The 26,970-nt window shown below is 45.4% G+C and overlaps 2 protein-coding genes across 6 annotated transcripts in view; both read left to right on the top strand.

Moving 5' to 3' along the window:
• gtf2f1 (general transcription factor IIF, polypeptide 1) overlaps positions 1-26,970 on the top strand; it is an 86,574-nt gene that overhangs the window by 45,478 nt on the left and 14,126 nt on the right. The window contains exons 1-2 of one of the 3 annotated variants that reach the window (XM_078429609.1): positions 25,078-25,101; positions 25,865-25,919. In XM_078429609.1, the coding sequence (XP_078285735.1) occupies positions 25,908-25,919 (12 nt within the window). In that variant the 5' untranslated portion in view covers positions 25,078-25,101; positions 25,865-25,907. Of the gene's footprint in view, positions 1-25,077; positions 25,160-25,863; positions 25,920-26,970 lie in introns of those variants that run through there. The other 2 variants (XM_078429608.1, XM_078429610.1) reach the window with 2 other exon arrangements.
• On the top strand, positions 10,633-22,486 carry yju2b (YJU2 splicing factor homolog B). 3 transcript variants are annotated; one of them, XM_078429350.1, is made up of 10 exons: positions 10,633-10,667; positions 11,765-11,822; positions 12,675-12,728; positions 14,433-14,515; positions 15,221-15,276; positions 16,955-17,015; positions 17,874-18,016; positions 19,540-19,712; positions 20,273-20,411; positions 21,962-22,486. In XM_078429350.1, exons 2-10 carry the CDS (start codon positions 11,820-11,822, stop codon positions 22,414-22,416), a joined length of 1,167 nt encoding a protein of 388 aa, XP_078285476.1. In that variant the 5' UTR covers positions 10,633-10,667; positions 11,765-11,819; the 3' UTR covers positions 22,417-22,486. The 3 variants fall into 3 exon arrangements, with proteins under 3 accessions (XP_078285476.1, XP_078285475.1, XP_078285474.1); XM_078429349.1 differs by lacking the exon at positions 10,633-10,667 and adding an exon at positions 10,732-10,949; XM_078429348.1 differs by lacking the exon at positions 10,633-10,667 and having other exon boundaries at positions 10,732-11,822.

Consider the following 26,970-nt stretch of genomic DNA (forward strand, 5'->3'; position numbering starts at 1 on the left):
GGATGTCGTGCTTGGTGGCTGAGCCAAACCAGACCACAATAGTGAAGGTGAGGACAGACTCAATAAAACTGGACCATCATTGCCTGTGGCAGATTGTGTTTTCTCAGCTGCTGTGGGAAGTACACCCTCTGTTGGTCCTTTTTGACTGTGGAGTCAATGGTGGCCTTCCATTTACAGTCCCTGGAGATGATGGTTCCAAGGAACTTAAATGACTCCTCAGATGTGACTGTGGTGTTGTTGATTTCCGTCACCTACAACGGGACAACAAATCATCCGCCAACATTTCCGTCACCTACAACGGGACCCCACCACTGGCCATATCTTCCCATCCCCTCCCCTCTCTGCGTTCCGCAGAGACCGTTCCCTCCGTAACTCCCTGGTCCACCCGTCCCTTCCTACCCAAACCACCCCATCCCCGGGCACTTTCCCCTGCAACTGCACGAGATGCAACACCTGTCCCTTTACCTCCCCTCTCAACTCCATCCAAGGACCCAAACAGTCTTTCCAGGTGAGACAAAGGTTCACCTGCACCTCCTCCAACCTCATCTATTGCATCCGCTGCACTAGATGTCAACTTATTTACATCGGCGAAACCAAGCGCAGGCTCGGCGATCGCTTCGCTCAACACCTGCGCTCGGTCCGCATTGACCAAACTGATCTCCCCGTGGCCGAGCACTTCAACTCCCCCTCCCATTCCCAGTCTGACCTTTCTGTCATGGGCCTCCTCCAGTGCCATAGAGAGGCCCACCGGAAATTGGAGTAACAGCACCTCATATTTCGCCTGGGCAGCTTGCAGCCCAGTGGTATGAACATCAACTTCTCCAACTTTAGATAGTTCCTCTGTCCCTCTCTTCCCCTCCTCCTTCCCAGATCTCCCTATATCTTCCTGTCTCCACCTATATCCTTCCTTTGTCCCGCCCCCCTGACATCAGTCTGAAGAAGGGTCTCGACCCGAAACGTCACCCATTCCTTCTCTCCCAAGATGCTGCCTGACCTGCTGAGTTACTCCAGCATTTTGTGAATAAATACCTTCGATTTGTACCAACATCTGCAGTTATTTTCTTATACTACGTGGTGTTGTTGATGGTGAGTGGTGGGAGGGGAGAGGGAGCTGTCCTAAAATCTACAATCAATTCCACCATCTTGAGAGCATTGAGCTCCAGGTTGTTGCGATGGCACCAGGATGCCAGCTGTGTCATTTCCCGTCTGTAAGCAGATTTCTCCCCATCCTGGATCAGTCCAATCAGGCTAGTGTCATCTGCAAACTTGAGAAGCTCGACAGAGGAGTCTGTGGAGGTGCAGTCATTGGTGTAGAGAGAGTAAAGGAGAGGGGAGAGTGCGCAGCCTTGCGGTGCTCCTATGCTGAGGGTCTGCAGATGTGCTTTCCCAGCCTCACATGCTGCTTCCTGTCTGTCCGGAAGTTGGTGATCCACTGACAGAGGGGTTCAGGCACAGTCAACTGGGAGAGTTTGGGGTGTAGTAACCCTGGCACAATGGTGTTGAATACAGAGCTAAAACCCACAAACAAAATCCTTGCATAGGTCCCCTGGCAGTCTAGGTGCTGGAGGATGAAGTGCAGGCCTAGGTTGACTGCGTCATCCACTGTGCCTTCCTTGGACTCAGAACGTAACTGGTTACTGCAGAGTTCTGGTGGTACAGTGGCGTAGCAGTAAAGGTACTGCCTTACAGTGCCAGAGATCCGGGTTTGATCCAGACTACGGGTGCTGTCTGTACAGAGTCCGTACTTTCTCCCCGTGACCTGCGTGGGTTTTCACCCACACTCCAAAGACGTACAGGTTTGTAGGTTAATTGGCTTTGGTATAAATGTCTAAAGAAATTGTCCCTACTGTGTGTAGGGTAGCATTAATGTGAGGGGGTCACTGGTTTGTGCGGACTCAGTGACCGAAGGGCCTGCTGCATCTCTAAACTAAACTAAAACTACGTTCAATATTTCTGAATTGTATTGTCAGCACGAACTTCATAGCCAGTTTCAACAATACCTCCAAGATCACACAACATTCTCTGGTTCTTCCAATAAAATCCTGGAATCTTTTAAATCCACCAGAGAGAGCAAACAGTCATTCTGTTTAACATCCAATCTGAGAAACTACCTTTCCAGCAAAGCAGCACTCCCTCAGCGCTGCCCCTCCTGTGCAGGCAGGGAATAGTATAGTGGTCAAGACTCAAAAGGTCTAACAGGAGTGCCAATTAACACGCTAATCCAATTTCTTACATTTCTCATATATTCACTCACGGGGCACGATTCCCTCCATCCTGCCTCTTAATCAGGGCAGCATTCTCTTGGTACTTGACCTTGAGTTTAATGTAGAATTTAATCAATGCCTCTGGTGGGCCTTGGCTATATAATCTCCCTGTATAACTACCACATTCATTGTCCACTTAGTGAAGAGACGGGTAGATTGTGTGTCTATTCAATATAACAATACTCATAGAAAGTCAAATTGAACTCGACTGAATTAATCCTTGTTTCTGGTTTCTTGCGACAACCTTCCTCTCTAGGGACCATGTTGTGCTTTGCAGGTTGCCTGAGGTCTAACTAAGCTGTGTACTGTACTGATCATTGCAAATGAACGCAGTCCCACTGCAAACACTATGCAGCCTCATACATTCCAAACCTAGGCCCACAATGTTCCTGAGGTAGACCACTCTGAATGTTGGCCCAGTTTCACATCCTGTCTTCTCCCAACCTTCCAGCTCCTACAACATTCCTCATTTCTGTAACATTCAGTCCAATAACCTTTGAGATAACCCCTTCCTTTAATTCTGACCTCTTGATCATCCCCATATTTAATGATGGTTAATCCCAAATTTTGGGGTAATCAAAATCAAGAACTCCCATCCTAATCTCCCTCTCTCTCTTCCTTCCTTTAAATTCTCCTCAAAACCTAATCCCTCTAAGCAAACTGGCTGGTCATAATCACGACAATATTCCAGAGACAAGGTGAAAATAACTGTCCTTGACATTAAGGCAGCATATGGCTGGATGAGCCACTGAAGGAATCCTGATAAAACTGAAGTCAATTGACTTCAAAGGAGAAAAAGCACTGATGGTTGGAGCTGTACAAGTGAAGATGGTTGTGGTCATCGGGGGTGAATCAACCCAGAGGGATCATGGAATAATACGTGATTAGAGTACTTCTCCGATATACTGAAGTTCTAACATACAATCTCTCAAGTTAATCAAAAGAACTTCACAGCACTAGTACCATGAATAAAGTTTTTTACAGAAGCAGACTGGAAAGCTGCTGTTGATATTGACAGTATCACAATGGGTTCTCACTGTTTCTATTTCTTACCTCCTTATCTCCCTGTCCTGCCTTCAGCTCTTCTATTGTCGCAGTGTTTGTTTCTTTCACTGACAGGTTCAAGGGGCTCTGGAAACATATGACTGGAGTTTAAATGGTAAACCCATGTTAATGTCATTGTACCATGTTAATGTCAATGTCAACTGAATCATTCTACCACAACCAGAGAGCAGTGCTGAACTACTATCTAGCTCTTTGGTGACCCTCAGACTAACTTTGATTGGACTTTGCTGGTTTTACCTTGCACTAAACGTTAGTCCCTTATACACTGTAAATGACACTGTAATATCTCTTTGTGGTTCAATATAAGTTACTCTTTCTTAGTTATTATATGGTGATGGGAGTGCATCAACTATGTGAAGGCATGGACTGATATATAGAGACACATCCTTAGAGACACACACACACAGAGCCAATAACCAGACAAACACACGTGCACTGATAGACTGAGCTAAGCAACAAACATACCATTAACCACATCAGCAGTGTGTAAAATTCACCATCTCTATGGGCTCTTTAGTGAAAATAGTTTCAAACTAATGAAAGTTTAGTGCCAAATACAGGCACAAAAAACTGGAGTAACTCAGCGGGACAGGCAGCATCTCTGGAGAGAAGGAATGGGTGACGTTTCGGGTCGAGACCCTTCTTCAGAAGTCTGAAGAAGGGTCGCGACCTGAAACGTCACCCATTCCTTCTCTCCAGAGATGCTGCCTGTCCCGCTGAGTTACTCCAGCTTTTTGTCTATCTTCGGTTTAAACCAGCATCTGCAGTTCCTTCTTACACAGTTTAGTGCCGTCGTTTTGAACCCACTGGGTATTGGGTTGAGTCTGGGGAAAATAATTTCACTGGGGAAACTTCCTCCTCGGTCTAGATAGGGCACCCAAGTTGGCTGATTAATAGGTGTGACGTAAAATGCACGAGGAAAGACTGCAAAATAACACGAGACCTCAGTAGGTAAAGTGTAATGGAATAAAAGATCAAAGATTTCATTTCCACTGCAACGGAAAATGTTTAGTGATTTTCAATCCAGAGATAATGTCTTAACAAATTGTAATCTCATTAACCCTGTTATCTTTGTTCATCTGAGTGAAACAGACAGCCTACGCTGACAAGAAGCAGATCGCAGGTGCAAAGCGAAAGCAAGTTTCAAAAGAATCCGATTTTAAAATGCTTTTCAGCACATAGAGGATATACAACAGGTATCACGGCTGTCAGCATGTCTGTATCTCAAGGTTCATTACCAACTCCCAACTGATTAATCAATGATTAATGAACCAAGGAAAGACAGATTAATGAGTGGTATTTCAAGGATTTTCAGTTTCTTGTCCTGTCGTTCTGAGCTGGATTCCCCAGCATGCCCGACTCCTTGAGCTGCTAGGAAAAGGGCTCCTTAGTTTGTTCAGAGGCCTTTACTTCAGAGTTATGGCAATATTTAACAAAGTCTGTGTGCACAGCAGCTTTCTACACACAACTCCTAACATACAAGCAGCAACATAGCCTGTCAGAGGACATGGGCTTTCTGCCTTGGGGCAATGGATAAGGGATGGCACGGGGGTCACGTGGACAATTGGTAGCCAGAGGCTTAGAAATGGCACAGTCTCAATCACTTCCAGCATTTCAAAAGAAAGGGGACAGAATACAAAGCAGTGATTGCACTTCCGGGCGATAGTCAGTTTATATAACACATGTCCCAATCCACCAGTCCCCCATCCATCTCTTACATGCAGCTGAAGGAAGCAATGGACAGTGGGAGCCAATCCAACAGCTGGCCCCATGGTCTGAAGAAGGGTCTCCACCCAAAAGGTCATCCATTTCTTCTCTCCAGAGATGCTGCCTGACCCGCTGAGTTACTCCAGCATTTTGTGTCACTCTGACAACCGTATTGCTACATTAGACGCCACCATCATCCCATCCAATCAACAGAAGAAAACTATTATTTCCAAATGGACTTTGCCATGTAGATGCTGCTGTGTGAGCTGGAGTTCATGCTCAAGTCACTAGTATCTAGCTAAGCTTTATAAATTACTGGAGAGTTCCAGGATTTTGGTGATCACTGTCCTAAAACTGAGATGTGATGTTAGAGCCATCAACAAAACTGACATCAGTGCTGTATGCATGGTACAACTATTGTGATACTGCCTGCATTCAACTGTGAGGCTAACTTTACAATCTTACAATGAAAAACCAACTCCTTTGAACACAAGCAGCCAAATACCGCCACCTGGTGGTCCAAAATCATTAACGCCACAGTACATTTATTTTTCCACACAACCCCTTATTCATGTAGGAACAGTATAGACAATACAATACAATATATCTTTATTGTCATTGTACAGGGGTACAACGAGATTGGGAATGCGCCTCCCATATGATGCAATAATTCAATTAATTTAAACAACAACAACCCAACGAAACAAATTGTAACAGTTTTAAGACAGAATAAAGTGCAAGTAGATCTGTGCCGGATCACTGTGCGATGTGACCATCCGGCTCAGCAGGACCGGTTCATAGCAGCTATGGCCCTGGGGATGAAGCTGTTCCTGAGTCTGGAGGTGCGGGCGTAGAAGGCCTTGTATCGTCTGCCCGATGGAAGGAGTTCGAACAGACTGTTGCAGGGGTGTGAAGAGTCTTTGTGGATGTTGGTGGCTTTTCTGAGGCATCGTGTGTTGTAGATGTCCTCCAAGGCTGGTAGCTGTGTTCCGATGGTCCTCTGAGCTCTATGGACTACCCACTGAAGAGCTTTCCTCTCTGCCTCCGTGCAGCTGAGGTACCATACAGGGATGCCATGTGTTAGGACCACACCCATATTTAAGAAGTTGTGGGTGGGTGGGGGGGGGGGGGGGAGTTATGTACCTAGAAGACGATCCATATCACATTCCATAACACAATTCCATATCTGCAAATGCCTCAAGAAACACAAGTTGAAAAAAAATTGTGTTTATTTACTTTTTCCCCGCATCAATTCCGTGAGAGTGAATTTTATTCCGAATCTCAATTTTTGGGGAAGTGATTTGTTAATACTGGAAGGCCAAATTTCCATAAGCCAAATGGCCATAATGTTTGTGTGTGTGTGTGTGGGGGGGGGGTCGTCTGAATTGCACAAACTGCATGTAATATTTCAATTTTCATCAGTCTCTATTGAGATTGTTAAGCCTAGAGACACCACAGGGTATGCACTGGAGTTTGGGAGGCTAATTAGGTATCCAGGCAGAGCCCTTCCCTTTTGCTATTAGTATCTCAGCTTAAAGAACAATCCAACTGATGGGAAAAATCTCACACTTCCACTGACTCCAAGAGTCAAACATGAAATTAGTACCTTGTTCCTTGCGAATAGTTCATTAACAAGCTTCAATCAGCTCACTTTTGTTTCTATACTCTTCTACATAAGTTGAAGTAAGATTTGAAGGAACTCAGTGGGTCAGGCAGCATCTGCAGAGGGGACCTGCCCTGAGTTAGATAGAGCTCTAGGGGCTAGTGGAATCAAAGGATATAGGGAGAAGGCAGGTATGTGGATGATCAGCCATGATCACAATGAATGGTGGTGCTGGCTCAAAGGGCCAAATGGCCTCCTCCTGCACCTATTTTCTATGTTTCTATGAAACAGAAAAAGTCTATGTTTCTATGAAACATCGCCTGTCCATTCCCTCCGCAGATGCTGTCTAACCCGCTGAGTTCCTCCAGCACTTTGCTTTTGTTCAAGATTCCAGCATCTGCAAAGACTTATGGCTGGCTTAAAATGAAATTGATTAGGTGTCATTTGCGACATAGTGGGTTATAGTCTCCAGACCAGGATGAGCTTCAGATCGTCAAAAGATTATTTCTTTCCCTTTTTACATACATCTCAAATCAAAGGCACCAGTGTTCAGCAGGTCACACTCTCAACTTTGAGTCAGCAGGTTAGATCCCAATCCCACATCAGAGACTTGAACATAAAAGACTGACATTCCAGTGCAACATGAGAGAATGCTCTGTGATAGGGGTGGGAGTGTGGGCTCTGGCTTCCAGATGAGATGTCAAACCAAGGCCCCATCTGTTGTCTTGGGTGGTCTGAAAAGATCCCATTGTAATACTTCAAAGAACAGAACAGTTCTGGTCTACACTTATCCTACAATCAACATCACTGAAGTATATTATCAGTTCTTATTAACAAAGCAGTTCTTAGGAACCAACGGTTCATGAACTGGCCTCCATGTTTACTACATAACACGTCATCAGACTCCAACAATATTCACTAGAAAAGGATGGTAATATAATGAAAACAATATTAAAATGGACGCTTTTTAGAATTTTTTTATATTTAGAGATACAGCGCGGAAACAGGCCCTTCAGCCCACCGAGTCCGCGCCGCCCAGCGATCCCCACACATTAACACTATCCTACACACATTAGGGACAATTTTTACATTTTACCCAGTCAATTAACCTACATACCTGTACGTCTTTGGAGTGTGGGAGGAAACCGAAGATCTCAGAGAAAACCCACGCAGGTCACGGGGAGAACGTACAAATTCCGTACAGACGGCGCCCATCTGGCCAAACAAACAGAATCAGTGGAGAGGGAAACAGAGTTTGCATTTCGGGAAGATAATCAGAAATGTAGGTTCCATCTTGCAAATTCCATCAAGTCCTCTCATTATACAGAAAACTGCATAGGAAACAGTGACAGCTGTGTACCAAACTGAAATAAGTAATCACTACTTCACCTGAAAATGAGGTCCTGAGCAATTCGTAAGAGAGGCGATAAAGATCAGGTGATGTGCCTTTTATGCCTGAATGGGAAGAAAAGAAAGGGTGTAGTCCCTTGAAGGAAACATCTCCTTACATTTGTTGGAGTAACTCAGTGGGACAGGCAGCATCTCTGCCGAGAAGGAATTTGAGGTTAGTGAGGTGGAAGAAGAGGACAAAAAGTCCCCAATCCTGGTTCTGGGAGGGAGGGATGGAGAAGGGGGTGAGAGCAGAAGTGTGGGAAGTGGTTCGACTTGTCAACTGGTGGAGGAGAACCCTAAATATTAAAAATTAAGGATGACATGTCGGACAGCTGATTCTATCTGCACAGATGTAATGGAGATGAAGAAACTAGGAGAATGAAATACTTTTAGGAAGTGACTAGAGAGGAGATGTAGAAGTGCAAATCCAATGGTCAACAGTGGAAAGATGAATGGCAGAATCATTGTCAAAACTTGCTATATGAAGCAATGGGATGGTGACTATAATCTAAAATTGTTCAATGTGGTCTAAAGGACAATGATGTTTCGATGAAAGTAGGTGCAACACAAAAGATTAAAGTATATGGAATATAATGGGATGGGAATGCAAAGAAATGAAGTGGAAATATGTATATGAACTACAAATTAGGACCAGGACTATCCCACTTGATTCCTCGAGCTGGCTCCACCATTCAATATAATCACAGCTGATCTGACTAACCTTAACTGCTCATTTTCACCTATCCACAGTAATCTTTCACCCTCTTGCATTAAGTATCCATCTATCTCTGCCTTACAAATAATCAAAAACTCTGCTTCTGCAGCCCTTTGCAGGAGTTGCAATCCTTCAATCTGAAATGGAAGACCTTTATTTTTAACACGAGTTCAGTTTACTGTCACGTGTACCGAGGTGCAGTGAAAAACATCAACCTCCTAGTTCTAGATTCTTCCACAAGGAGAATCATTTTCTCCACATCGACCTTGTAAACCTTAAACAGCCCCTTCGACCCAAATTACCCACTCCGACCAACATATCCCATCTACACCAATCCCACCTACCTGCGTTTGACCCATATGCTTCTAAATCTTCCTATCCATTACCTGTCTAAGTGTTTCTTCAACGTTGAGATAGTACCTGGCTCAACTACCTCCTCCAGCAGCTCGCTCCATATACCCACCCCACTTTGTGTGAAAAAGTTACCCCTTGGGTTCCGATTACATGTTTTCTCCTCCCATGAATCTATATCCCCTGGTTCTCAATTCCCCAACTCTGGGCAAGAGACTGTGCATCTACCCGACCTATTCCTCTCATGATTTTGAGTTGAATGAAATAAATAACATGTATGAGAGATGCTGCCTCGCCTGCTGAGCTACTCTGTGTGGGAAGGACCTGCAGATACTGGTTTTACACATTAGACACAAAATGCTGGAGTAACTCAGCGGGACAGGCAGCATCATTGGAGAGAAGGAATTGGTGATGTTTCGGGTCGAGACCCTGCACTTTGTGTCCTGATTCCTTACTGAAATCTAGTAGGAAAATAACTGCAGATGCTGGTTCAAATTGAAGGTAGACACAAAATGCTGGAGTAACTCAGTGAGTAACGTCACCCATTCCTTCTCTCCTGAGATGCTGCCTGATCCGCTGAGTTACTCCAGCATTTTGCGACTACCTTAGAGCTAGATAGAGCTCTTAAGGATAGCGGAGTCAGGGGGTATGGGGAGAAGGCAGGAACGGAGTACTGATTGAGAATGATCAGCCATGATCACATTGAATGGATCTGAAGAAGGGTCTCAACCCCTAAATTCTTAAGGGGTTGGAGATGCTAGATGCGGGAAGATTGTTCCCGGTGTTGGGGGAGTCCAGAACCAGGGGTCACAGCTTAAGGATAAGGGGGAAGTCTTTTAGGACCGAGATGAGAAAACATTTCTTCACACAGAGAGTGGTGAGTCTGTGGAATTCTCTGCCACAGAAGGTAGTTGAGGCCAGTTCATTGGCTATATTTAAGAGGGAGTTAGATGTGGCCCTTTTTGCTAAAGGGATCAGGGGGTATGGAGAGAAGGCAGGTACAGGATACTGAGCTGGATGATCAGCCATGATCATATTGAATGGCGGTGCAGGCTCGAAGGGCCGAATGGCCTACTCCTGCACCTATTTTCTATGTTTCTATGACCCGAAACGTCACCCATTCCTTCTCTCCTGAGATGCTGCCTGACCTGCTGAGTTACTCCAGCATTTTGTGAATAAATACCTTCGATTTGTACCAGCATTTGCAGTTATTTTCTTATACATTGAATGGCGGTGCTGGCTCGAAGGGGCGAATGGGCTCCTCCTGCACCTATTGTCTATTGTCTATTGTCTATTGTCTATTGTCTATTGTCTTACTCAAATCTAATTGTTACCTCTAACTTTTCCCAGTACTATGAAGGGCGGCGAGTTATTTTTTAATTTCCTCTCTCTTTCCGTGCCTGCAGCCATCTCTGTTGCATATTCCAAGCATTCATTGTTTCAAGCTCGCATTGTGGGGCTTTATATTTGCAATTTAGTAACAGGATGTGTGGCTGGAGGTGGTTGTAGGCCCCAGCTGGTTGCTAGGGAGGGCGCGCCTGCGCACTAGGCAGCTGCGTGAGGGCCGGAGGTAACGTTGCGACTCCCGCTGACGGGTTACTGTGGAAACCGGGCCTACACCGCGGGCCTCGACCCCCGAGACTTCCTTTCCTGTCCGGGTTGCCCAGGGAAGGGGTCTAAACTCACCGCAACTTTGGGCCTAGGAAGGCCCCGGGACCACTCTGCCGTGGGTCAGCGCTGTCGGGCTCACTTTCACCGTTGCGCCTCCAACTGGCCCAGAGCTCATATTCTCTTAAAAGAGCCACAAAATGCTGGAGTAACTCAGCGGGACATCTCTGGAGAGACGGAACGGGTGACGTTTCGGGTCCAGACCCTTCTTCTCTTCTCTCCCCCTCACCCTGGTTAGGGATCAGGCGCCTCTTGTAGTTGATTAGGGTTTCTACCTTATTCCCCCCCCCTATTCTGTTCCCCTCTTCCCTCCACTCTCGGGCAGTAAGTAGTTGGTGTCTACAATCTGTGGACATGAACAAGGGCAGGCAATGCATTGAGGATCCTCCTAACTTTCAACTACCTTCCTTGTACAGCACACACCTCCACCCCTTCCTGATAGCCTGGACAGCAGCATGCCTATCACCCTCAGGCCATCATAATTTTGTGTTTCCCCCTCCCACTAGGTACTGTGAAGGACATGTCCCCAAAAGAATCCAACGGGGGATTCGTCCCCTCTGGATTTGTACATGATTTCAGTGAATGTGAATGTGAAACAGAATCAGAAGTAGACCTTTCACACATGCTCCATGATTCAGGAAGATCATGGCTATCCTCAACATCCACAGCACTTTCCTTACACTAACAAAATGCCCTTTAACTTAGTTGATGTTATTTATTAATTTATTGAGCACTTTTTTGATTATAGCAGCAACTGAGTTTTTGCAGACCTCTGGTTCACATGGGAGTTCCCTCTCCTTATTCCTGATTACCCTCTCCTTATTCCTGATTACCATCCACACCTCAACTTTAGGAGATCATATCGGTTTTATCACGGCTGTTTTGGCTGAGAAATAATTCAAGGAAAGGAATTCAAGTTCTCTCTGTGAAAAAAAAGTGGATGGAATTTCAGTATAATACACCGTAAATGTGCTTTCATGTTTCTTTCTGTTTATTCAGTGAATTGGAGTGTAGAAGAATCTGGTGGAGTTGGACTAAGAACACAGAATAAACAATGGTAAGTCTGGTGGCAGTGTTTAATGTTTTGAAAGTGATTGGGAAGTTTTAGTGATCTGGCTTTATACTTTAAGCAATACTTTAAACAAACAACAAGAACCTGGAACAAAGATTGAGAAGTTCTAATAATTTGTAGTTAGCGACCTTTCTCTTTGAGATCCTATCTCCTAAATCTGACAGCATCTAGATTCTGCTGACCTTAAGCTGGTTGGCTGATTACTGATTGAGCCTCAAAATTATGTCATGTGAATGCATTTATATAATTTGAATGTGGATGGGAATTTCAATATTTCCTTACAAAATAGGAACCCAATTTGCCCCATTGAGTGTATTTTGGCTCAGAGCATTCCCATTACCCCACTGGTTTTCCTTTTAATTTATTTTTCCTACATTTCCATCAACGTCCCAAATTCTACTACCAGCCTAATTTACTAGGGTAGTAATTACTAGCGGTAATTTACCAGGGGTAAATTATGGTGGCCACGTAGTCATGGGGAGAACATGCAAACTCCACATTGATGGCACCCAACCCAGGCGACTATTTGTGTGTTAGCCACAGAAGCAGATCTGCAATCAAATACGCAACAAAAAGGTTTTCACTGTACCTCGCTCGGTACATGTGACAATAAACAAAACTAAACTGAACTAAACTGAAACTGAACTCCACTGTTGAATCCTTGTTGATTGATATTCTGCTGGTGCTACCAAATGAAGAGCAGCTTTGAGATCCAGAGGGTGTCCTTCCCTTTGGATTGCCACATTTTCAAGAATCACTGTATATGGGGAGGAAGGGATGGGTGTGTTTTAAGGAAAAGGGCATTTTTAATCATATTTGTTATTTTTTCTTTTACAGGGTGAACGGAAGGGTGTGAATAAATATTACCCACCCGACTTTGATCCTGCCAAGGTTAGTGTTTATTGTGTGTGGGGTGAAACACTGAACAGCAAGTAAAAATGAAAATGGTATCCACAGGAAAGGTGTGGAGCAATGTATTGTACCACAGCTTTCATTTCTGTATATAGCAACTTTAAACATAAGAATATAATGGGAGCAGTCCTCAAAGTGTACCTGAGAGCTTTAGCGTATTCCTGATTCTGAGACTTTCCAGGCCACAGTTCTTGTGGGTGCTTGCACAGCTGCGACTTTAACTTTACTTTCGTGATTTGGAAGAAGGATCTTTTATAGCCCAATGTAACCAGGACTCTTCCAAATTCCCAGAGGGCTAGTTATTTCACAAAATCCAGGACAATCAGGAGAAATCTGGGCAAAGCTCCTCAAACCTCTGCCATTCAGTAAGAAAAGGCGATTCCAGATCTTGAACATTTCCTGTCTGAACCCCTTAGCTCTTAGTTCTCCTGCCCAACAACCTATTGCTCCCTGTTTTGAATTTATATCAATAAATAATAATTTGCTAGTTTCTTAAAAGGTCTTCACACCTGAATCCTAAATGGTAAACCCATTATCTTGAATATTGTCCCACACATCTAGACGCACCAGCTGGAGGAGGTATTTTCAGTGTTACTGTGCCAAACTCTCTCAGATTCATGAAGGAACAAGGAACGGCAGGTAGACACAAAATGCTGGAGTAACTCAGCAGGTCAGGCAGTATCTCGAGAGAGAGAGAGAGAGAAGGAATGGGTGACGTTTCGGGTTGAAACCCTTCTTCAAAGTCTGAAGATGGGTCCCGATCTGAAACGTCACCCATTCCTTCTCTCCCGAGATGCTGCCTGACCCGCTGAGTTACTCCAGCATTTTGTGTCTACCTTCGATTTAAACCAGCATCTGCAGTTTTTTTCCTAAGGAACGGCAGATGTTGGTTTACAAAAAAAGACACAAAGGGCTGGAGTAACTCAGTGGGTCAGGCAGCATCTCTGCAGAGCATGGATAGGTGATGTTTTGGGTTCAGTCCTATCCGTGTTCTCCAGAGATGCTGCCTGACCTGCTTAGTTACTCCAGCCCTTTTCTTTTTTTTCCTCTCAGAATCTGACATGTTTCTACAAAATCTTATTATTCTGAACTCCAATGAACACAGGCCAATTCTACTTGACCTCTTTTCAAAGCCTCCTTATTCCACAAAATCACACTGCACTGCCTCCAATGCAAGTGTGGCTTATTTTGAATTCAAGAAGCAAAATAACAATATCCCGCAGTACATTGCAAGATGGCTACCAAACAGTCTTCATATCATATCATATCATATATATACAGCCGGAAACAGGCCTTTTCGGCCCTCCAAGTCCGTGCCGCCCAGTGATCCCCGTACACCAACACTATCCTACACCCACTAGGGACAATTTTCACATTTACCCAGCCAATTAACCTACATACCTGTACGTCTTTGGAGTGTGGGAGGAAACCGAAGATCTCGGAGAAAACCCACGCAGGTCACGGGGAGAACGTACAAACTCCTTACAGTGCAGCACCCGTAGTCAGGATCGAACCTGAGTCTCCGGCGCTGCATTCGCTGTAAAGCAGCAACTCTACCGCTGCGCTACCGTACCGTGCCACTTGCTTAAGTGGAAGTAGCAGTGTTTAGATGAATAACGTGGTCTGTGAATAAGTTTTATCATATATTTTTCTTGTGTTTTCTTTGTCTTTTTAACCTGACAGCATGGCTCCCTCAACAAATACAAGAACAGTCATCCTCTCCGGGAAAGGGCCCGGAAACTATCCCAAGGCATCCTCATCATCCGGTAAGTTTCCTGCATTTGTTTTATATTCTAAGCTACCTGTTGTGCTGTATTTATGTGCCTGTTGTGGGGGTGCCCAGTATTCTGTCTGATGTACCTTTGAATAGAATGTTACAGCATACGAACAGGCCCCTCGGCCCACACTGTTTGTACAGAACACAATGCCAAGTTCAACTGATCTAATTTGCCTGTACATGATCCATATCCCTCTATTCCCTGCACTTCCATGTGCCTATCCAAAAGCCTTTTAACACCACTATCGTATCGTATCTGCCTCCATCATCACCCATGGCAGTGTGTTCCAGGCCCTCGCCACTCTCTATATAAAAAGAAACTCACCCCTCTCACCTTATCGCAATGTCATCTAGTGTTGGACATTTCCACGCTGAAGAAAAGGTTCTGACCAGCTACCCTATCTATGCCTCTCATAATTTTATATGCTTCTATCAAGTCTCCCCTCAGCCTCTGATATACCTCATAGAATACCCTGACTGAGAGTTTAATTGTTCACCCCAAGGTACTAATGTCTCCAGTGTTCTCTCTGCGTTCAGCTTGGTTTCCATTGCACGGTCAAACAGTCTGGTAGTGCTTACACAGTGGCCTTTTGACCAAAGACTCAGACAATGACCTGCCCCTATGCAATGTCATTCTGGTTTAATTGGAATAGTTTGATGTTGATCAATAACCAAATCATTTCCTTTCTCAAAGGTTTGAGATGCCATACAACATCTGGTGTGATGGTTGTGGAAACCACATCGGAATGGGTAAGACCGGGGACTTTTAATTAATATATATAAGAATTTGTAAAACTAATCAAGGACGAATCACACGTCGGCCACTCCCTGTTCTCCCCTCTCCCATCAGGCAAAAGGTATAGAAATGTGAAAACGCACACCTCCAGATTCAGGAACAGTTTCTTCCCAGCTGTTATCAGGCAACTGAACCATCCTACTAACAACTAGAGAGCAGTCCTGAGCCACTATCTACCTCACCAGAGACCATCTGACTATCTTTGATCAGACTTTACTGGACTTTATCTTGCACTAAACGTTATTCACGTTATTCCCTTTATCATGTGTCTGTACACTGTGGACGGTTCTATTGTAATTATGTATTGTCTTTCCGCTGGCTGGTTAGCACGCAACGAACGCTTTTCACTGTACCTCGGTACACGTGCAAATAAACTAAACTCAAACTGGTAGTGTCATTGGCAAGGCAATATTTATTATTCATCATTCATTTCCCATGAATGGGGTGACTTGCTTGTGTCAGTCCTAAAAGCCGTTGTGTTATAGACAATAGACAATAGACAATAGGTGCAGGAGTAGGCCATTCAGCCCTTCGAGCCAGCACCGCCATTCAATGCGATCATGGCTGATCACTCTCAATCAGTACCCCGTTCCTGCCTTCTCCCCATACCCCCTCACGCCGCTATCCTTAAGAGCTCTATCCAGCTCTCTCTTGAAAGCATCCAACGAACTGGCCTCCACAGCCTTCTGAGGCAGAGAATTCCACACCTTCACCACCCTCTGACTGAAAAAGTTCTTCCTCATCTCCGTTCTAAATGGCCTACCCCTTATTCTTAAACTGTGGCCCCTTGTTCTGGACTCCCCCAACATTGGGAACATGTTATCTGCCTCTAATGTGTCCAATCCCCTAATTATCTTATATGAGTCTGGAATCTCAATAATGCAGACCAGATGAGGATTGGAGATTTCTTTCTGCAAATGACATCAGTGAACCAGATCAGTTTATATCACCATCTGACAATACAGGGAGTAAAATCAACAAGGCCAGCAGCAAAATCAAGGATGAGTTGCACCCTGGCCACTCCCTCCTCTCCCATCAGGCAAAAGGTATAGAAGCATGAAAATGCTCACCCCCAGATTCGGGGACAGTTTCTCCCCAGCTATTATCAGGCAACTGAATCATCCTGCCACAACCAGAGAGCAGTGCTGAACTACTATCTACCTCTTTAGTGACCCTCGGACTATCCTTGATTTGACTGCTGGCTTTACCTTGCACTAAACGTTATTCTCTTATCATGTATCTGTACACTGTAAATGGCTCAATTGTAAACATGTATTGTCTTTCTGCTGACTGGATAGCATGCAACAAAAGCTTTTCACTGTGCCTCGGTACACGTGACAATAAACTAAACTGAAACCAAGAATGTTTTATGAAATGGTGTAGAGAAAACTTTACCTTGATGTCAGAGATTATGGGAAGAAGGCAGGAGAATGGGGTTAGGAGGGAGAGATAGATCAGCCATGATTGAATGGCAGAGTAGACTTGATGTGCCGAATGACCTAATTTTACTCCTATCACTTATGATCTTCTGACCTTGTATTTAACCCCTACTAGAGCTTCCCCAGGGTGGTTGAATGCCACAGTGGAACTTTAGCTTTTGTCAGTTGGTGACTGTGACCTTGTTGGTTCCAGGTGTCCGGTATAATGCAGAGAAGAAGAAAGTTGGGAACTACTACACCACCCCCATTTACAGGTACCACCAGTTTGTTTTTTTTGTAATTCACCCCAACTGCTCCACTGCCAAGTCAAGACACAGTAATCGTCCATGATTAATGCTTCAGCAAAAGTAACTTTCAGGGGTGGCACAGTGTTGCAGCTGGTAGAGCTGCCTCATAACTCCAGAGACCCAGGTTCGATCCTGACATCTGCGTGGCATTTGCATGTTCTCCCTGTGACCATATGAGTTTCCTCCGGTTGCTCTGGTTTTCTCCCACATCCCAATGACGTGTGAGTTTGTACGTTAATTAGCCTCTGTAAAATTGCCCCCAGTGTGTTGGAGGTGGATGTGAAATTGTGATAACATAGAACTAATGTGAAAAGGTGATCGATGCTGGGTGTGGACCTGATGGGTGGAAGGGCCGGTTTCCATGCGGTACCTTTAAACTAAACTAAATTTTATTTTCCTCATGTCCTGTTCATTGTGTAATTATATTGTTTCAAGTCTTCCCTGTCCTTTGACTGGGATTCCAGTGCCCTGTTCTCCACAAAACCAGTGAACAGCAATCATATATGGCTTTGCAATTTCTAACGGGGCATCCACAGTTTGGTGGCGAGATTCACATGGTGTGTCCTTTCACTTATATCCCCACCACTGCATACTCTATCCACCCTTCCTCTGCCCGGTATTGTCCCCTTATTATCAATATTCTCTCAGCACATGGACAGGATCCGTGTTCAGCTGTCTGTCTTCCTCGTTCTATCCTTCCTGTGGTTTAGTCAGGGTTTGTGTCTCTCTTGGTATATCTTCCTTGTGATGGGGTGGGAGGGATAGGTGGATCGATGGGTCTCTTGGGCTGCGCTTTAGTAAATGACAATATTATTGATATTGCAGATTTCGGATGAAGTGCCACTTGTGTGTCAACTATATTGAGATGCAGACAGACCCAGCAAACTGTGACTATGTGATTGTGAGCGGAGCCAGGCGGAAGGAGGAGCGCTGGGACATGAAGGACAACGAACAGATTCTCACAACTGGTACGTAACCGGGGAGTAGTTGGGGGAGGGAGAGTGGCAACTGGAAGCAACACCTTGCATATTGTGAGGGACTGGGGTGCATGCTGAGGGCCAGTTAGAGAGGCTGGGATTGCACTGAGTGAGCCTCAATGTAAGGTCTTGAGCATGCATGAAGGATCAGTGAGTCATTCAGTAGTGACTCTCCAGCTGGCAGTTCCACACCCAATTCCTTTGCAACAGCATTTCTTATCCTGTACCCTAGACTCCACCCCCTTCCTTATCCTGGCACCTCCATTGCTTTAAAATTATGATTCCAAACTAGCTTGATCCACATATACAAATATACAAAAGAAATGCCCAATTCCCTACCCAGTTTCCTTTCTTTTTACCCATCTTATCTGCTGTCACCCTGACCTGTGACTTTTGTCTTCTCCATCCTTGGCAACTCCAACCATTCCCAGCCTCCCATCCTCTTACCATAAACTTGCACCAAAACAAGCCACCCTCCATGCTCTTTACATTTGCTTTTATTCCCTTTACACTTTAGAGATACAGTGCGGAAACAGGTCCTTCAGCCCAGCGAGTCCATGCCAACCTGCAATCACCCTGTACACTAGCACTATCCTACACACTGGGGACAATTTAAGATTTGAGCATCCAGAAAAAACCCACGCGGTCACCGGGAGAACGTATTGACAGCACCCGTGGTCAGGATGGAACCCGGGTCTCTGGCACTGTAATACCACAACTCTACCACTGCGCCACTGTACTGCCCAAACCATTCAGATTTAAATGCAGAGGTGAAGATATTTATTTAGTGACTAAAGCTCTGCCATCTCTCTGATTCTGGATCCTTGTCCATGCTCCCACCTTGACTGTTCAGTAGCGACACCATCATTTATCCTCATTTAACCACTTTGTTTCTCAATCTGATCACACTTTTAGTGGGAAGGATGAATTCAGGAATCCATTTGGTATAATTTATAATTTATTGTGGATCCAACCCAGGAATCAAGCACCTTTTGAGCTTAATGTAATGAAACGGGGTTAATTACATTTCAATCAAAGATGATATCTGAAGTGTGAAGGAAGGAACTGCAGATGCTGGTTTAAATCGAAAGTAGACACAAAATGCTGGAGTAACGCAGCGGAACAGGCATATCTGGAGTAATGTGCTTGGTATGATGACGTATTTTGTATGCAGTCAGAGGGGAAGAAAGTTTAACCAGAACTTAAATTCAGCCGATTATATTGGTTAAATTGATTTTATTGGTGCACTGGCTAAAATAAATTGTGGAAAATGGGTGAAATACTTTGGCAGTTGATAAATAATAGCAGATGTATACCAGCTTCTGCAGTTCCTTCCTACACATAATTAAATATGGAATAGGTTGTATCTGTGTGGTCTTCTGCTTCAACTTGTCCTTTGTTCTTACACCTATAATGTGTAATGGTTGGTTTTGCTCCATCAAAGTTGGTGTTGTGGCAAGGGGTGAGTCTTGCGCTCCCTGTATTTCATCATGATGTGGCCACTCATTCTTCAGACCATGAACAGAAGAAGAAGTTGGAAACGGATCCCATGTACAAGCTAGAACATGGAGTGGGGGACCAGGAGAAGCTGAAGATTGCTGTTCCCACCTTGTCCAATATCCAGGATATGCAGAGTGCATGGAAGGATGACTTTTCCATTAACAGCATGCTGCGCAAGAAATTCCGGGTAGGCCATGCTCTCACTCTCACAGTAAGGGAACCATGCTACAGCGTGGAATCCCATTGCTGCAACTCTATGCTGATTCAGTCTTTATTCCTTCTCCCCAGAAATATGACAGCTCGTTCACCCATTAAATACCACCGGTTAGTGTGTAAAACTTCTCCCACAAGGACTCATCATTGAAGGGGTGCCCCCTCCCCTCCTTCCACCATGTTGCAGTATTACTAAGGAAAACCATTCAAGATAATCACTAAATCCATCACTGACCATTTTTGGTTCTGTTAGTGCTTTTTTTTCATGCCTAAAAAGGGAAAATGCTGGAAACATTCGACAGGTTAGGCAGCAATTAATAGAAGTTAATGTACTGAAACTTTAATTCTGCTTCTTACTTCATATCTCTTGCCTGACCCTAATGTTATCTGATTTTTTTTAAACTTCAGATTTGCAGCATTAGTGCGATTTAGCTTTTTTAAATTCTACAAACTCCTGTGTATCATGCCACTTCAATGGCTTTGCTCTGCTCCCCCCAGGATATTGATTATATATTTGGTTTACCTTATCTTTAGGATGAAAAGAAAGTATTGAAAGAGACGGCAGAGAAAGATGAAGCTCTTCGGAACAAAGCAAATCTCAGCATCCCACTTCTCAAGGAGTCTGACGAAGATAAACGCCTAGCTTCCCTTCTTAAATTGCGTGCTCTAGACTGTAAGTTGAGAGAAAATGAACTCTGTTCAACTGATGAATCAAATAGTGCTAGTACCCATCCTCATTTGCGATTAGATTTTGGAGATTTTGTCTGAAAATGTTACCAGTCAATGTCTGGTGTTGGGACCCCACTGGAATAGTGTGGACTCCATGCTAGTGATGATGAACATCATTTGTCTACATCCCCGGCTAGCTAAACCTCGCCACACATCCAGAGCACAACAAACTGGTTCACTTGGATGATTCCAGATAATGGGTGGGATTGTCCAACAAAGAAAGATTAAGCACGTTGGAATTCCACTCAGTCGGGTTCAGAAGCATGAGTGCTAGTTTTATTGAAGTATATAAGATTCTTGGAGACAATGCAAAGTAAATGCTGAGGAGGCTTCCTCTTGTGAGAATTCAAAAGACCCGTAATTCTTTGACAGAATAAATTATTCTTCATCGTCATCTGGGACAGCACAGTAGCGCAGTGGTAGAGTTGCAGCCCCAGAGTTGCTGCCCTCAAGGTGCTCCGGCTTACTTCCATGCCCCAAAGATGTACAGATTTGTAGGTTAATTGGCTTTGGAAAAATTGTAAATTGTCCCCAGTGTGTAGGATAGTGCAAAGTGTATGGGGTGATCGCTGGTCGGCATGGACTCAGTGGGCTGAAGGGCCTGTTTCCGTGCTGTGTCCCTAAAAGTCCAGAAAAAATATCCTAAATGGGAACCGCCTCTGTCGGAGGATCATGTCCTCCATATCTCTGTTGATCGAGTCTGGCTATTTGTGACTTGTTGAATACCCCTGCTCTCGAGAAGGAGTGGCCGCACATAATCCGAACAGATAGAGGCATGATCTCAGATTAACAGGAGATTTAAGACTGAAATGAGGAACCATTTCTTCTTTAAGGAACATAGCAGCATTATCAGTAGAGAGGGGGTGGTAATAGCCAAGGTATTGGACAAGCTCAAAGGCCCAAAGTAAATTTCTTTAGAGACTTGGAACCTAAGAATAGAGAAAGCTGCAGTTGACTCACCATGTGGGACATTAAATAAGATTGGACAAAACAAAATACCATCAGATATAGATGGAAAGAAGGGTCCCGACCCAATATGTCACCTATCCATGTTCTCTAGAGATACTGTCTGACCCGCTGAGTTACTCCTGCACTTTGTGTCTTTTTTTGTACAGTTCCTTGTATCTAGGAAATGGATCGCCTGCTCTGGTTCCTCAGTGGGTGAGAGATCCTGTCGCAATGGCAGAGTCACCTAATACTTGGACCCCAGGCTGCGATGAGTTATTTGGTTTCAGCAGAGTCAGTGCACCACAAAGTCTCCACAACGTTTCAGGATTCCAATTCCTGATCAGCTTTTGTCCAGTGATCCCATCTGTTGATCTAGAGTGTTGTCAGGGGGAGGGTTGAGATCCCATATCGCAGCAGTGATACCACTCCTGATACAAGGGGCTACACTACTCACAACGTGTGAGTAGTTGATCCCTTGGGTAGAGGAGGATTATTGTGCAGCAGGCTGACATTACACCTGTGATTCCGACTGTGCTTCTTACGCAGCCTATGAAGACAAGCAGAGAATGAAGCGGAAAGAGATCACTTCGAGGTCCTGGTTTGCTGCTCCTCAAGTCACAGCAGGAGAGAAAACTGGAGATGTGTTGAAGAAACTGGGACTCAACAAAATATCGACAGCCAGATCTTTAAATAGCCCAAATGGAATTGCCGTGAGTGACTTGGGAATAATCCGAAAGAAATCAGCGGAGCATCCAGTGAGCCAGAAGGAACGGGCAGACATGTCCAGCAGCGATTCACAGCCCATGATGGAAACAGAGAGAGAAATGGATCGAGAGAGTTTTGTTTCAAACTGTTTGAGTCAAGAGAGAGGCACCTGCTATAAGGAGGAAGCTGATTCTCCCCCACAGACTGCGGCTGTAACAGATGCAGAGCGAGATCTTAGTGCCAACTCACTCGTGGTTGATTATTCCGATTCCAATTCCGATGCAGACAGTTCCTGAGCTATGCACGATTGTAAATAATTGTTTGATACTCCCGACTTTTAATGTACTCCTATGAAATAAATTAATAAGTGTGCTGAAACTACTCTGTGACATTTGTCACTAGCCAGAATTTTGTTCTTGGAGTTGCCTTCATGATGAAGTTAGGAACAGGCTTGGAACATGGGAATAACCAGTGTTCACAAAATTACAACTTAAAACGCCAACAGGCCAACTGCTGTCTGCTTTGGTTTATTAGTTTAGTTTAGAGATACAGTGTGGAAACAGGCCCTGCGGCCCAACGAGTCCGTGCCGACCAGTGATCCCCATACACTAACACTATCCCACACACACACACGAGGGACAATTTATAATTATACCAAGCCAATTAACCTACAAACCTGTACGTCTTTGGAGCGTGGGAGGAAGTCGGAGATCCCGGAGAAAACCCATGCAGGTCACGGGGAGAACGTACAGACAAGCACCCATAGCCAGGATCGAACCTGGGTCTCTGGTACTGTAAGGCAGCAACTCTACCACTGCACCACCATGCCGCCCTCATGCTGTAGGCTTTGGTTCATTGACCTCCCTTCAAACCTATTACAATAAACTATTTAAGGCAAAGATAGACAAATTCTTGATTAGAACGGATGTCAAGGGTTATGGGAAGAAGGCAGGAAAATGGGATTAGGACGCAGAGATCAGCCATAATTCAATTGCAGAGTAGACTTGATGGGCCAAATGGCCTAATTCTACCCATATAACTTGTGAACATTCTCTTGTGCTTAGCCAGGTTCCACATCTGTGCTACTTAGCTCAATTATTCCCTGAGCAACTGCGTTTCATAATGTTGATATCATTCATATTCTGAGTTAAGGTGTTTCTCCATGAATCTTTATTTCATTAGTAGTTACTATTTACTAAGTTAGGTCTCATTCACAAGTGGATATATTTCAGGGATCAAGTTCATGCCAGTGAACCTTTTTTCAAATGTTAAAAGACGTCTGATAGATCAGCCTCTTTTTAGAATGGAGAATAGAGGCCCAGCTTCCGATTAGTCATACTCTTGGTTGTTCTAACCCCTTTGATTCTTATCTGTTTCTTGTCAAACATCAATCGGGTCAGATATAATGGGAGCTGTGGGATATTTCCCAAACAGTTCTAATCTGATTACGAAAGCTGTAGTTCAGAATAATTTTTTAGAGTGATGACCAAAGTTGCATTTGAAAGAAAGGTGGTGAATATGTGGAATTCTTTGCCACAGAAGATTGTGGAGGCCAAGTCAATGGATATTTTTAAGGCATAGATGGATAGATTCTTGATGAGTACGGGTGTCAGGGGTTATGGAGAGAAGGCAGAAGGCGAAAAGTCACCCATCCATGTCCTCCAGAGACACAACGTGTAAAAAACATTCACAGACTGTTCGAGCAAGTCAGACCCACTGAACTGCTCCAACAGTCTGTAAATGATGTTGTGTCGGAACGAACTGCAGATGCTGGTTTACACTGAAGATAGACACAAAATGCTGGAGTAACTCAGCGGGGCAGGCAGCATCTCTGGAGGGAGGGAGAAGGAATGGGTGACGTTTCGGCTCATCCCCTCCATAAACCCTTCTTCAGACTGGACTGCAGAACCATTCCTTCTCTGTAGAGAGGGAGAGCAAATTGTTTACCACTCTATATCATCGTCTGTATCTCTCGTTTCACGAATCCTTAACCAGTCTGAAGAGGGTCTCGACCCGAAACGTCACCAATTCCTTCTCTCCAGAGATGCTGCCTGACCCGTTGAGTTACTCCAGCCTGTTGTGTGTGTCAGGGGCGGGACGGGATTGAGCGGCGGACCGGGGGCGGGTTCAGTGATGGGTTTATGGGGTTGTGGGGATGGGTTTATGGGGTTGTAGGGATGGGTTTATGGGGTTGGGTTTATGGAGATGGGGTTGTGGGGATGGGTTTATGGGGTTGTGGGGATGGGTTTATGGGGTTGGGTTTATGTGGGTGGGGTTGTGGGGATGGGTTTATGGGGGGGGGTTTATGGGGGGGGGATGGGTTTATGGGGATGGGTTTATGGGGTTGTAGGGATGGGTTTATGGGGGGGGTGGGTTTATGGGGATGGGTTTATGGGGGGGGTGGATTTATGGGGGGAGGTTGTGGGGATGGGTTTATGGGGGGAATGGGTTGTGGGGATGGGTTTATAGGGTTGTGGGGATGGGTTTATAGGGGGGGGTGGGTTTATGGGGATGGGTTTATGGGGTTGGGTTTATGGGGTTTTGTGGGGATGGCTTTATGGGGGGGATGAGTTTATGGGGATGGGTTTATGGGGGAGGGGGATGGGGTTGTGGGGATGGCTTTATGGGGGGGATGAGTTTATGGGGTTGGGTTCATGGGGATGGGTTCATGGGGATGGGTTCATGGGGATGGGTTCATGGGGATGGGTTCATGGGGATGGGTTCATGGGGATGGGTTCATGGGGATGGGTTCATGGGGATGGGTTCATGGGGATGGGTTTACCCCGATGGGGGCGGGTTCAGTGACGGACCGGGGGCGGGGTTTAGCTACAGACCGGGGGCGGGTTCAGGAACGGACCGGGGGCGGGTTCAGGGACGGACCGGGGGCGGGTTCAGGGACGGACCGGGGGCGGGTTCAGGGACGGACCGGGGGCGGATTCAGGGACGGACCGGGGGCGGGTTCAGTGACGGACCGGGTTCCGGTAAGCTGCTGTAACCAGGGGCTCTCGGCCTTCCCTCGATGATCTTTTACCGAGCACGGTAAAATGCTTTCACACCCTTCCCAACCTATTGTGGATCGATCTGTCGATTGTTTATTTTCCACGGGGGGGCAGTTTTGTGTGAAAGAAAGACTGGAAGTTCCTGTAAATCCAGGGGTTGCGTAGACGCCACTCTCTCTCGGAGACCCTGGATCCGGTAGCGCTCGTTCCCATCGTGTCCTTTCAACCCACCCCCCCCCCCATAAACCCAACCCCCCATAAACTCATCCCCCATAAACCCATCCCCCCATAAACTCATCCCCTCGTAAAACCCATCCCCATAAACCCATTCCCCCGTAAACCCAACCCGCCCCATAAACCCATTCCCGCAACCCCATAAACCCCCCCCCCCCCCCCCGTAAACCCCCCCCCCCCCCCCGTAAACCCACCCCCCCCCCCGTAAACCCATCCCCCCATAAACCCATCCCTACAACATTTTTTGTGCAAGTAATCTGGGTATCTTGTACCATTTAGCATATATTGTCTTTTCACTTTCCTGCTAAAATATGTCACCCTCGCACTGCCTTTGACTTCCTAAAGTCTATTATTTATCTTCCTTACTGTTAATTGCACTTGTAAACATTTGGCCATTTGGAAATATTGCTTTCCCTTCCAATTCACTCTTGATCGAGAGGGAGAGATGCAGAGCGAACAGGATGTTGGAGATAACCTAGATTATTCATCGTTATTTTCGCTTCTCTTACAGAATCTAAACACAACCCACTTGGACGTTGTAGCGAGCCATCGCCATGGCAAATCTGGTAAGCTGGGCCGTTGATTGAAATGGGCTTTGGGATGGACGGACCAATTATTGCCTGACCGGTTTTCGACAGAAGGATTGACCCCTGCTGAGCTCGAGCAGTAGCAGTTGTCTCGACCCGAAACTTCACCCATTCCTTCTTACCAGAGATGCTGCCTGTCCCGCTGAGTTACTCCGGCTTTTTGTCTCCGTCTGCAGTTGTCAGACCTCTTTGTGTGCTGTTTTGTTCAATGTACAGAAATAGCTCTTTGTGTCTCTGCCCTGCTGTTTTCCTGGAGCCCATAAAATTGTCCTTTTCAAGTTTTTATCCAGTTTCCTACCAAAATAAAACTTTGATAATCTGCTATTCTATTGTTTGGAAATCCAATGGCTTGGCATCTGGCTCACTGAGTTGTACTCCCTTTGAACTCACCGGGTCCTCGATTCCCACGCTCCCTTTAAACTCATCAGACCCTGTTTCGTGCGAAAGAGCAGAAATACTATATTGTTTTGACTGGTGGGTAATTGGTAAATGTGTCCTTATAGAAAAATAGAAACATAGAAAAATTGGTGCAGGAGTAGGCCATTCGGCCCTTCGAGCCAGTACTGCTGTTCAATATTTACATCGGCGAAACCAAGCGCAGGCTCGGCGATCGCTTCGCTCAACACCTGCGCTCGGTCCGCATTGACCAACCTGATCTCCCGGTGGCCGAGCACTTCAACTCCCCCTCCCATTCCCAGTCTGACCTTTCTGTCATGGGCCTCCTCCAGTGCCATGGTGAGGCCCACCGGAAATTGGAGGAACAGCACCTCATATTTCGCCTGGGCAGCTTGCAGCCCAGTGGTATGAACATCGACTTCTCCAACTTTAGATAGTTCCTCTGTCTCTCTCTTCCCCTCCTCCTTCCCAGATCTCCCTCTTATCTTCCTGTCTCCACCTATATCCTTCCTTTGTCCCGCCCCCCTGACATCAGTCTGAAGAAGGGTCTCGACCCGAAACGTCACCCATTCCTTCTCTCCTGAGATGCTTGCTGCCTGATCTGCTGAGTTACTCCAGCATTTTGTGAATAAAT

Source organism: Rhinoraja longicauda, chromosome 37 (genome assembly GCF_053455715.1).
Source record: "Rhinoraja longicauda isolate Sanriku21f chromosome 37, sRhiLon1.1, whole genome shotgun sequence".
Taxonomy (NCBI): domain Eukaryota; kingdom Metazoa; phylum Chordata; class Chondrichthyes; order Rajiformes; family Arhynchobatidae; genus Rhinoraja; species Rhinoraja longicauda.